The sequence below is a fragment of the Mobula birostris genome, chromosome 24 (genome assembly GCF_030028105.1).
Source record: "Mobula birostris isolate sMobBir1 chromosome 24, sMobBir1.hap1, whole genome shotgun sequence".
NCBI lineage: Eukaryota > Metazoa > Chordata > Chondrichthyes > Myliobatiformes > Myliobatidae > Mobula > Mobula birostris.
In genome coordinates, this window is record NC_092393.1 from 1751177 (window position 1) to 1763810 (window position 12634).

General features: G+C 46.2%; 1 protein-coding gene across 1 annotated transcript in view; it reads left to right on the plus strand.

Annotated features, from left to right (window-relative positions):
- LOC140187201 (protein HID1) overlaps window positions 1-12634 on the plus strand; it is a 251216-nt gene that overhangs the window by 209266 nt on the left and 29316 nt on the right. Inside the window, exon 18 of the mRNA XM_072242269.1 lies at window positions 11133-11224. Coding sequence (XP_072098370.1) covers window positions 11133-11224 — 92 coding nt within the window. The remainder of the gene's footprint in view (window positions 1-11132; window positions 11225-12634) is intronic.

Consider the following 12634-nt stretch of genomic DNA (forward strand, 5'->3'; position numbering starts at 1 on the left):
CAAACTAGGCAACATCCTTGTAAATCTCCTTTGCACCCTTTCTATAGTTTCCACGTCCTTCCTTTAGTGAGGCGACCAGAAATGAGCAGAGTACTCCAAGTGGGGTCTGACCAGGGTCCTAGATAGCTGCAACATTACCTCTCGGTAGAGTAGACAAGCAATGAAGATGGAAATTAATATAGATTAATATTGTAATTTGGAAAGTTAACCAGGACAAAGAAAAAGAAACACAGAAAGCATGCTGGGCTGCAAGTACTACTGGAATGCAGGACCTTTAGACCTCTACTTTGTACTATCTTACAAATATACAATCTCTGGAAAATAAAATTAAAGACCTCAGAGCAAGATAGCAATACCAGAGGGACATCAGGAACTGCTATGTACTTTTCTCAAGGAAACATGGCTCATTATTACCACTTCAGACACAGCATGGCAGCCTGAGGGCTTCACCATCCACCTCATGGACAGGACAGTTGAGTTTGTTAAAGATAGAGTGAGGTGGGGGTAGAGTGTGCATCATGATGAACTCATCGTGGTGCACAGACGTGGCAGTTCTGTCTCAGTCCTACTTACCAGACTGGGAACATCTAGTGATCCAGTGTGGTCTATTTTATCCACTGAGGAAGTTTTCTGCCATCATCCTGGTAGTGGTGTATATTCATTCAACCCCTGGCCAACTCCAGGCAGGCACTTGACCAGTATTCCATCTCCTCACCCGTCCTCCTTATTCTAGTTTCTTCTCCCTTTCTTTCCATGGTATTGTACGTGGCAAGTCATTTCTAACCAATATTTAGGATTTTTCCACAATGTTTACTAGAAAAGTTGATGAAGGAAAGTTAGTGATCATAGTCTACATGGTCTTTAGCAAACAACAGGAATTCTGCAGAGGCTGGAAATTCAAGCGACACACATCAAAGTTGCTTGTGAACGCAGCAGGCCAGGCAGCATCTCTAGGAAGAGGTACAGTCGACGTTTCAGGCCAAGACCTTTCGTCGGTCCTGATGAAGGGTCTCGGCCTGAAACGTCAACTGTACCTCTTCCTAGAGATGCTGCCTGGCCTGCTGCGTTCACCATGGTCTTTAGCATATCCTTTGACAAGTCCTGCCCAAGAAGTTGATCAAGAAGGTTCAGTCAGTTGGCATTCAGGAAATATAGTAAACGGAGAGTGGTAGCAGATGGTTGCTTCTGTGACTAGAGGCCTGTAACTAGTGGTGTACTGCAGGGATCTGTGCTGGGTACGTTATTGTTTGTCATCTATATCAACATTCTGCATGTTAATATGGTAAACTGGATCAGCAAATTTGAGGATGGCGCGGAGATTAGGGGTGTAGCAGATAGCAAAGAAGGCAATCAAATCTTGCAGTGGGATCTGGACCAGCAGGAAAAATGATAGATGGAATTTAATGCAGACAAGTGTGATTGTGCTTTGGGAGGACAAACCATGGCAGGTCTTGTCAAGTGAATGGCAGGGAACTGAGGAATGTGGTAGGACACAAGGATCAGAGAATGCAGATCCATAATTCCTTTAAATGGCATCACAAATAGTTAGGATCATAAAGAGTACTTTTGGTATATAGGTCTTCATAAATCAAAGTATTGAGTACAGGCGATGGGATGTTGAAGTTGCATAATATGTTGTTGAGGCCTAATTTGGAGTACTGTGTGCTGTTTTGGTACTTATCTACAGGAATGATGTAAATAAGGTTGAAAGAGTATAGAGAAAATTTACAAGGATGTTGCTGGGTCTGGAGGATCACAGTTATAAAGAAAAATTGAATAGATTAGGACTGTATCCCTCAGAACTTAGAAGATTAAGAGGAGATTTGATAGAATCATACAAAATTATGAGGGGTATAGATAGGATAAGTGCAAGCAGGCTTTTACTACTGAGGCTGGGTGAGTGGGAGTACAACCAGAGGTAATGGGTTAAAGGTGAAAAGTGGAAAGTTTTAAGGGGAACATGAGGGGAAACTTCTTCACTTAGAGGGTCATGAGAGTGTGGAATGAGCTGCCAGCACTTTATTCCCTGGGGTGTAGAAAAATGAGGGTGATTTTGTAGAGGTATATAAAATTATTAGGTGTAAATACAAACAGGCTTTTTCCATTGAGGTTGTGTGAGACCAGAGGTCATGGGTTAAGGGTGAAAGGTGAATTGTTTAAGGGAAACGTGGGGGGATGTCTTCACTTAGGGTGGTGAAGTGTGGAATGAACTACCAGTGGAAGTAATGGATGTGGGAATTTCAACACTTAACAGAAGTTTGGATAAGTATGTCCAGGTGCACATCAATGACACTAGGCAGGATAATAATTCAGCATGGATTAGATGGGCCAAAGAGCCTGTTTCTATGCTGTGGTCCTCTTTGACTGTATGACTCCTGATGCTTGACTTGCTGACGTCCTCCAACATATTCTGTGTGTTCCTCCCATCAGATCCTCTTTAAACTGGTGGCCTCTTATTTTTGATACCATTATCATGGAAGAAGGAATTTGACTCTTGACCCTATCTGTGTCTCTTATCTTGTACTGTTCTATCAATCTCAACCTTCTTTGCTCCAGTGAAAACAAACCAAACCGCTCCAATCTCTGTCATACTTAAAGTCCTCCAATGCAGGCAACATCTTGTTGAACCGCCTTGGCACTCTCTCCAGTACAACCACATCCTTCTTACAGTGTGGCAACTAAGACTACACTCAGTAGTATAAATGGAATCTAAACAGCCCTTTTTACATAATGTTTCAACTTTTACACGTTTGTATTTCTATGAAGGCAAGTGTACAATATGCTGTCTTCACCAACCTGTCCACTTGTTCTGCCACTGTATATAGTGTGCTTAGATCTTTGGGTCTCAACGTTCACCAGCATTCCTTAGTACCCTACCATTTACTGTGTATGTCCTACCTCTATCCATTTCCCCAAAATACATCATTTCACACCTGTCAGGACAATATTTCATATGCCAATGTTCTGTCTAACTTTTCTATTGTAACATTAAACATCCTTCCTCAACCCTCAGACATTCACATCCAATTCACTAATACAAACCACATCCTTAACAACCGAATCCAAGCTCTTCCCAACCACTGTCAGGCTGACTGATATTTTCCTTTGTTCAGCCATCTCCCTTCTTGAAGATTGGAGTGACATTCGTAATTTTCCAGTCCTCAGGAACCATTCTAGAATCTAGTGATTCTTGAATGATCATTACTATTGCCTCCACATTCTTTTCAGGCTACCTCTTTCAGAATCCTGGAATTTAGTCCATCAAATTCCATCTGGTACGGGTGACTTGTTTAGACCTTTCAGTTTCCCAAGCACCTTCTCCCTAGTAATAGCAACTACATTCACATCTGCCCCCGACACTCTCAAACATCCCGCATACTGCTAGTATCTCCCACCGCTAGTAGCGTCATTTTCCAGCGGTGCAATATGTACTCTTGCCTCTTTTTACTCCTTATATTTCCAAAAAATGTTTCAGTGTCCACTTTGATATTGTTGGCTGGCTTAGCTTCATATTTTCATCTTTTCCCTCCTTATTGCTTTACAGTTGCCTTTTATTTTGTTTTAAAATTTTCCCAATGTTCAAACTCCGTCTAATATTTGCTCTGTTTTATGCCCTCTCCTTTACGTTTTTGTTGGCTTTAGCTTCCTTTGTCAGCCACGATTGAGTCATCCTAACTTTAGAATACTACTTCTTTGGAATGTATCTCTCCTGTGCCTTCTGAATTGCTCCCAGAAACTCTGTTTGTTGTCATCCTTGCTAGTGTCCCATTCCAATCAAATTTGGTCAGCTCCTCTTTCATGTCTCTGTAATTCTCTTTACTCCACTGCAATACTGCTATACCTGGCTTTTGCTTCTCCCTCTCAAATCGTAGGGTGAATTATATCATAAACAGAAAATATTCTGCAGATGCCGGGGCCATCCCATCCTCCTGCCACCACAACAGGGACAGAGTTCCCCTGGTCCTCACCTACCACCCCGCCAGCCTCTACCCCTCTCCGCAGGGATTGATCCCTCCGCGACTCCCTGATCCACACGTCCCTCCCCATGGATCTCCCACCCAGCACTTATCCCTGTAAGTGTAAGTGCTACACCTGTCCCTACACCTCCTCTCTTGCCACCATTCAGGACTCCAGACAGTCCTTCCAGGTGAGGCAACACTTCACTTGTGAGTCGGTTAGGGTCATCTATTGTATCCGGTGCTCCCGGTGCGGCCTCCTCTACATCGGTGAAACCCGACGCAGATTGGGCGACCGCTTCGTCGAGCACCTCCGCTCCGTCTGCCACAACAGACAGGATCTCCCGGTTGCCACCCACTTCAACTCTGCTTCCCATTCCCATTTGGATATGTCCATACATGGCCTCCTCTACTGCCATGATGAGGCTAAACTCAGACTGGAGGAGCAACATCTCATATACTGCCTAGGGAGTCTCCAGCCCCTTGGTATTAACATAGAGTTCTCCAACTTCCAGTAATTTCCTCCCCTTCCCTTCCCCTATTCCTATGTCACTCTGCCCCCTGTCCCCCAGCTGCCTACCACCTCCCTCATGGTTCCGCCTCCTTCTACTACCCATTGTGTTTTCCCCTATTCCTTCTTCACCTTTCCTGCCTATCACCTCCCGGCTTCCCCTCCCCCACCCCTTTATCATTCCCCTTACTGGTTTTTCACCTGGAACCTACCAACCTTCTCCTTCCCACCCTACCCCCACCTTCTTTATAGGGCCTCTGCCCCTTCCCTCTTCAGTCCTGACGAAGGGTTCCGTCCCGAAACGTCGACTGATCGTTTCCACGGATGCTGCCCGACCTGCTGAGTTCCTCCAGCTTGTTGTGAGTGCTGAATTAATCATATGATCACAGTCTCCAGAGGATTCCTTTACCTTAAGGTGCCTAATCAAATGAGGTTTATTACAGAACACCAATCCAGAATAGCTGATTTCCTCGTTGGCTGAACCAGAAGCTGTTCTTAAAAAAAAATCTTGTTGGCAGTCTACAAATTTTCTCTCTTGTGATCCAGCACCAACCTGATATTCCCAATCGACTTGCATACTGAAATCCACATGACTATCATTATATTGCCCTTTTGACATGCCTTTTCTATCTCCTATTGTAATTTGTAGCCCACGAGATGACTACTGTTTGGAGGCCTGTATAAAACTCCCCCATGGTCTTTTTACCCTTGCAGCTTCACAAGGAGTCTACATCTTCTGATCCTATGTCATCTCTTTCCAAGGATTTGATTTCATTTGTCACAAAAGAGCCACTCCAGTCCCTCTGCCTACCTGCCTATCCTTATGATATGTGTATCCTTGAATATTCGGCTCCTAATTATAATCTTCTTTCAGCTGTGACTTAGTAATACTCACAACGTCATATCTGCCGATCTCTAACTGTGGTTCAAGGTCATCTGTATTATTCAGCTTAGTGTGTGCATTTTAAATATAACACCTTCAGTCCTGCATCTGTAACCCTTTTCGATTTTGTCCCCCTTTTTGCCCTTTCTTCAACCTGTGCTTTCCGACACCTACAAACTGTATGTTATTGGTGCCAATATGAACTCTTATGTGTCCCTAATGTATCAGAATCCATCACCACTCCCACCAATGCATTCCAGGCACCCATCACTCAGAATTCTGAAACTTTCCTCTAATATATTCCCTAAACTTCCCTCTACTCACTTCAAATGGATGTCCTGTGGTATTGGCCATCTTTGGCAGCCCCAGCCATCTCCTAAGGTGGTTGCTAACCCTCCTCTCTAAGGTTTCGACTGTCGAGATCGGAACTGCATAGACGAGGAGGGGCCACAGGATTCTGGGAAGAATGCCATGCTGATACACCCAGGCTTTAAATTTCCCAGGTAGGCCAGATTTGTCCACAGATTTCAGCCAGCCATCCAACCCGGTGCAGGTTGCCTGAATGGATGTCGTGTCCCTTAAAGAGCTGTCAAAAACTTTGCCTAAGCTCTTGACTGGCTTTTCTGTGATGGTTGGGATGGCTGTGCCTGCGATGCTAAACCGGAACTTGTTCTCCACCTTCCCTTTCCTCAGCACCATCGATCTTGATTTGGCTGGTTTGACACGCATCCGGGCCCACTCCACCAGCTTTTCGAGCCCTTGCAGAATCCTCCGGCAGCCTGGGACTGATTCTGTGGTGACTGTGAGGTCATCCATGAATGCCCTGATAGGTGGTTGCCGTTGAGCGGAATTCATTCTGGGCCCTCTGCACTCTGGTTCAGCAGACTTAGTGAGCATGTTTGTGGCTAGGGAGAACACTGTCACTGAGATAGTGCACCCTGCGATGATGCCGACCTCCACCTTGTGCCAGGTTGATGTAATTGCTCCTGAAGAGACCCTCATCCTGAAGTTGCTGTAATAATCAGCGATAAGGTCTCTGATTCTGCTGGGGACGTGATATTTGGTCAGTGTGAGCTGCGCCAGCTTGTGTGGAATGGAGCTATATGTATTTGCCAGGTCGAGCCACAACACTGACAGGTTGCCCTTGTTCTTTCTGGCCTCCCTGATGAGCTGTGTCACCACACCGATGTGCTCCAGACAGCCCGGCATCCCTGAAATGCCACCCTTCTGGACTGATGTATCAATATAGGTGTTCTTTGCTAGGTAGGTGCACAGCTGGTTAGAAACGGCACTGAAGAAGATCTTCACCTCGACACACAACAGGGAGATGATGCAGAACTGATCTATCTAGGTGGCATTTTCCTCCTTCGGGATCCACACCCCTTCAGCCACTCTCCACTGTTCTGGGATTTTCTCCCTTCTCCAGAAGATTCTCAGGATCTTCCACAGATGCAGCAGGAGTTTGGGGCAGTTCTTGTACACTTTGTACGAGGTGTTGCTTGGTCCTGGAGCCGAGCTTGCCCTTGCTTTGTGGACGACCTCTCTGACTTCCTTTAGTTGCAGCTCTGACATATCGAACTGCACATCCGGTTCAGGTGGGTCTATTGGGATGTCGCACTCTCCCAACTCCTGCTCTCTTTCAGGATCATTATATATCTTCTTTGGATGTTGGTCTATGTCTTCCTGCGAACAGGCCAGTTTCCTACTGTGCTTCTCCCCCAGCAACTCCTTGGTGAACTTGAAGGGGTTGGCAATAAAGGCAGCATGTTTTCGGGCCCTTTCACGACGACGCCTCCGATGCCACTCTGCCCAGCGGAGGACCCAGATCTTCTTTCGTAGTATGCACATCAGCTGGGCCAAGCCAATGCGCTCCTCTTCTCCTGCCTCCTTGTATACTGACAATAATTGTTGTCATGGCTTGCAGCTTCCTATCAACCCTTCCCTTCACCGTTGCCTCCAGAATTTGGTTAACATCTTCATCAAACTACTTCCACAGTGAGGTCATGTTAGCTGCAGGCCATTTGATCCGCCTCCTGTTAGACTTGATGTTAGAGGGATTAGTTTGCAACACTTGGAGGTTCCGGGCACTATAGGGTGACTCTGGGCCTGGCCTCTCCTTCGTCTCACCAAGTTGGACACCTGTGCGTTGTGCTGCTCCTGCTCCCGCCAAACACTTCATCCTCGCTTGGTGGATCTTCAAGCCGCGATTGTTCTTGCAGATTTTGCCACACGCACACTGCTTCCTCATTGTCGTTCCGACTGGGGTGCTCTTCCTTCCCCGCTCTGGGGCACCCCTGGGGGTATCTTTCCCTTAGATTCATCGTAGCTTTAGGGCGGAGACCTAGTTCAGTCAAGGTGCTTCAATTGATTGTAGTAAAAATACACCAGAATCTAGAAGGTCTAGAATACCCCTTGGAGTACAGTTAAGTTGATCATCAAGAAATGGAAAAATATGGCCCAGCTGTAAATCTGCCTAGAGCAGGCCGTGCAAGAGGAAGACTAGTGAGGGAGGCCACAGAGACCTGTAACAACTCTGGAGGGGTTACAAGCTTCAGTGGTTGAAATGGGAGAGACTATGCATACAACAATTGTTGCCCAGGTGCTTCACCAGTTGCAGATTTATGGGAAAGTGTCAAAGAGAAAGCCACTTGAAAAAAAGACACACATGAAATTTCGACTAGAGTTTGCCAGAAGACTCTGAAGTCACCTGGAAGAAGGTTCTATGGTCTGATGAAACCAAAATTGAGCCTTCTGGCCATCAGACTAAACGCTATGTTTGGCATCAGCCAACCACCGCACATTATTTAAAAACACACCATCCCTACCGTAAAGCACGGTGGAGGCTGCATAATGCTGTGGGGGAAGCACGGTGGAGGCTGCATAATGCTGTGGGGATGCTTCACTGCAGCAGGCTCTGGAAGGCTTGTGAAGGTAGAGAGGAAAATGAATGCAGCAAAATACAGGGAAATCCTGGTGGAAAACCTGCAAGAGAACTGCGACTTGGGAGATTTGTTTTCCAGCAAGACATTGACCCTATATGTAAAGCCAAAGCTATGTAGGAATTTATTAAAAACAACAAAGTTAATGTGCTGGAGTGGCTAAGTCAGAGTCCAGATCTCAATCTAATTGAGAATTTGTGGCTGGACTTGAAAAGGGCTGTTCACTCATGATCCCGATGCAATCTGACAGAGTTTGAGCAGTTTTGTAAAGAAGAATGGGGAAAAATTGCAGTGTCCACTTGTGCAAAACTGATAGAGACCTATCCACACAGACTCAAGGCTGCAATTGCTGCTAAAGGTACATCTAATAAATACTGATTTGAAGGGGCTGAATACTTATGCAATGAATTATTTTGCATTGTATTTTTAATTAATTTAGATCACCTTATAGGGATCTGTTTTCGCTTTGACATGAAGGAGTCTTTTTCTGTTGATCAGTGTCAAAAAAGCCAAGTTAAATCTACTGTGATTCAATGTTGTAAAACAATAAAACATGTAAACTTCCAAGGGGGTGAATACTTTTTATAAGCACTGTAATTCCACTAGCTTTCCTCATATGCAATACTTTATAATACCTTACCAACTCATGCAATTTTTTGATACAGAAAATTGAAGGATAACCTGAATAAATGCCCCTCACTCTCTGTAAGGTCCAATAGTATAGTAGATTTTCAACAAACCAAACCAAAATGAAGACAAAAGCGCATTCAAGACAAGTTAGAGAACTGATCATAGAGAAACACAAATCTGGGGAAGGGTGCAAGACCATCTCAAAAATACCGAACATACCTCAGAGCTCAGTATAGTCCAACATGAAAAAGTTGAAAAAATATGAAACCACACCTACCCTGCCTAGGTCAGGCCGCTTCTCTAAACGTAGCCACCAGAGGAGGTTGGCTACTGTGACACCAACAGTCACTCTGCAGAAGTCAGTGGCTGCAACTAGAGATGAAGTTCGTGGCTCCATAATCTCTAAAGTCTTGCACAAAAAGGATATTAATAGAAGAGTGTAAGTAAGAAACCTGAACTTAAGAAAAAGCATAACCTTGCCCATAAAGACTTAGCAAAGCGTCACTTAGAAGATACTGTAAAGATGTGGAAGAAGGTCTTATGGTTAGAGGCGACTAAAGTGGAACATTTTAACCTCATCTTTAAGTGGGCTTTGACTGGGCCACTCAAGGATGTGGATTTAGCTAATACTGTGAAATCTAACACTGTATATTTGCTAGGTAACACCAACCCTACTGTAAAGGTTGCATCATGATGGTGTAGGTAGCATCATGCCCTGGGGATACTTTACAGCAGCTGGGATTGGAAATCTGGTTACAATTGATGGGAAGATGAGTTCTGCTAAATACAAAGAGATCCTGGATAGAAACCTCCTAGTCTCTGCCAGAAAGCTTTAACTGGGGAGGAAGTCCATCTTTCAGCAGGATCAATGACCCAAAACACACAACTAGCACAACTATGGAGTGGCTTCAAATGAAGTAAATTCACATATTTGAGTGGCCCAGTCAAAGCCCTGACCCTGAACTGATCGAACGTCTCGGAAAAGACTTTAAGATTGCTGTCCACCGCCGCTCTCCAACTAACCTGGCACAGCTTGAACAATTTTGCAAGTAGAAATGGGCAAACCTTGCTCCTTCACATTATGGAAAGCTAATAGAGACTTATCTAAAAAGACTGCTATAATAACTGTGAGTGGTGATTCAACTAAGTATTGAGCAAAAGTGGGGGGGGGGAGGTGAATACTTTTGATCAGCTGACATATCAGCTTTTGAAGTTTTAGTTTTACAATTGCTTTACAGTTTTCCCTGTTTTTTTGCACTCAGCTTTGGGGAAAAAAAGGAGCTTGTGATTCACAAATAAAAATTCTCAGTTAAATTGATCAAAATCTCTGATTGTTATACTCCTTTATGTGAACAACGGGTTGAGAGCCAAATACTTTTACAAGGCACTGTATGTGTGCGGTCATGGTGATGAGAACCGAGACGGATTTTCCCAGTGGCCACCTATTTTAATTCTACTTCCGGTTCTCATTCCAGCAATTTAGTCCATGTCCTCCTCTTTTGCCATGATAGGTTGGAATGGAGGGAGCTTCCTTGCCGGTGAACCATGTTTTGGGTTATTTAGGCTGCAGGCTTCTACCACCAGCAATGAGTCTGAGCAGAGGTTAAAGTGAGTTGCTGAATACCCTATCAGTACTATTCATCATTTGTATTCAATCTGGGTAGCCTTCAACTTGATGGTGTGAACAATGATTTCTCTAACTTCTGGAAATTTCTCCCCCTCACCCTCTTCTCTCTTTTTCCATTCCCTATTCTGGTTTCCTTCTTACCCCTTCTTCTCATCTGCGCATTGGTGTAGTAGGTTGAACAGTCTAAGTGCTGTATGACTCTGACCTTGGGATTCCCAGTGACCATCATTTAAATCCTCTGTTTTACACTTTCTGGCTTTGGAGTGAGGATGTGATAGGTTGGAATGGAGGGAGTTTCCTTGCCGGTGAACCATGTTTTGGGTTATTTCGGCTGCAGGCTTCTTCCACCAGCAATGAGTCTGAGCAGAAGTTAAAGTGAGTTGCTGTATACCCTGTCAGTACTATTAGTACTAACAAATGCACTAGATCTGTCTGTAACATTGACTGATGGGTTTAAACATATTAGTTTATTGTATTGGACTACCCAATAGTTACTTGGGTCTTGCTGTATATTTAATTGTTTGTACATCACTGGCTTTGCGTGGTACTAACCCTGCCCTTGCTGTGTGTGACATTTAATCTGCAGGTAACATCATGGAAATCTAAACTCCCTCTACAAACCATCATGCGACTGCTGCAGGTCCTGGTTCCACAGGTGGAGAAGATCTGCATTGACAAGTAAGCACTTGCATTGACCATCTCCAGCGAGTGGGCCAGCATCTCTTAGTTGTTTTCAGAAATTTGCTGCTGGAGGGGAGAAGATAGCAAGGTGTCTGTTCTCATTAGAGTGCTTATATCAGTTATTTCTGTCAATGCTGGTGTTGTCACTGCCCCAACAATCATTGATAAAATGTTGGAGAGCTAACTCCTGGGAAGTGGGAGTTCATTACAGGAGAGGGAGAGAAGGAGCTGAGATACAGGTGTAACGCTCAGTTATATTGGCTCGTATATGTCTAGGGGTAATCCCACCCAGCACCTGCCGCAACACTTCCCACAGGGTCGGTCGCCGCCCGAATCAATCCCAGACATCAATCATCAGCCAGCACACCCAGTACGTTTTACCAAGTACACTTTATAGATATTACTGTCTATGACATTAATATAAATTCCATACAGAAAAGGAAGTAATGACAAAAAAGGCGCCAAGACTTATCAAAGTCCAAGTTCTTTGTGTGCAACCATTGGAGCTCAATCGATTCCTGACGACCACCCGGACCCTGTCGGCTGACGGCTCGGGAGCACCCGGAGTGATCGACCGGAGCCTTTCCGCACGTCCACCCTCCTTCCCGTCTCTCCTCTGACTCCCCATCTCTCCTCCGACTCCCCATCTCTCCACTGACTCCCCGTCTCTCCTCCGACTCCCCGTCTCTCCACCGTCCTCCCCGTCTCTCCACCGTCCTCCCCGTCTCTCCACCGTCCTCCCCATCTCTCCACCGACTCCCCGTCTCTCCACCGTCCTCTCCATCTCTCCACCTCTCCACCGTCCTCCCCGTCTCTCCACCGACTCCCTGACTCTCCTCCGACTCCCCATCAAAAACCCCGTCCACCGTCCTCCCCGTCTCCCCTCCGACTCCCCGTCTCCCCTCCGACTCCCCGTCTCCCCTCCGACTCCCCGTCTCCCCTCCGACTCCCCGTCTCCCCTCCGACTCCCCGTCTCCCCTCCGACTCCCCGTCTCTCCACCGTCCTCCCCGTCTCTCCACTGTCCTCCCCGTCTCTCCACCGACTCCCTGACTCTCCTCCGACTCCCCATCAAAAACCCCGTCCACCGTCCTCCCCGTCTCCCTTCCGACTCCCCGTTTCCCCTCCGACTCCCCGTCTCTCCACCGTCCTCCCCGTCTCTCCACCGTCCTCCCCGTCTCTCCACCGTCCTCCCCGTCTCTCCTCCGACTCCCCGTCTCTCCACCGTCCTCCCCGTCTCTCCTCCGACTCCCCGTCTCTCCACTGTCCTCCCCGTCTCTCCACCGTCCTCCGCATTTCTCCACCAACTCCCCGTCTCTCCACCGACTCCCCGTCTCTCCACCGACTCCCCTTCTCTCCACCGACTCCCCAACTCTCCTCCGACTCCCCATCAAAAACCCCGTCCACCG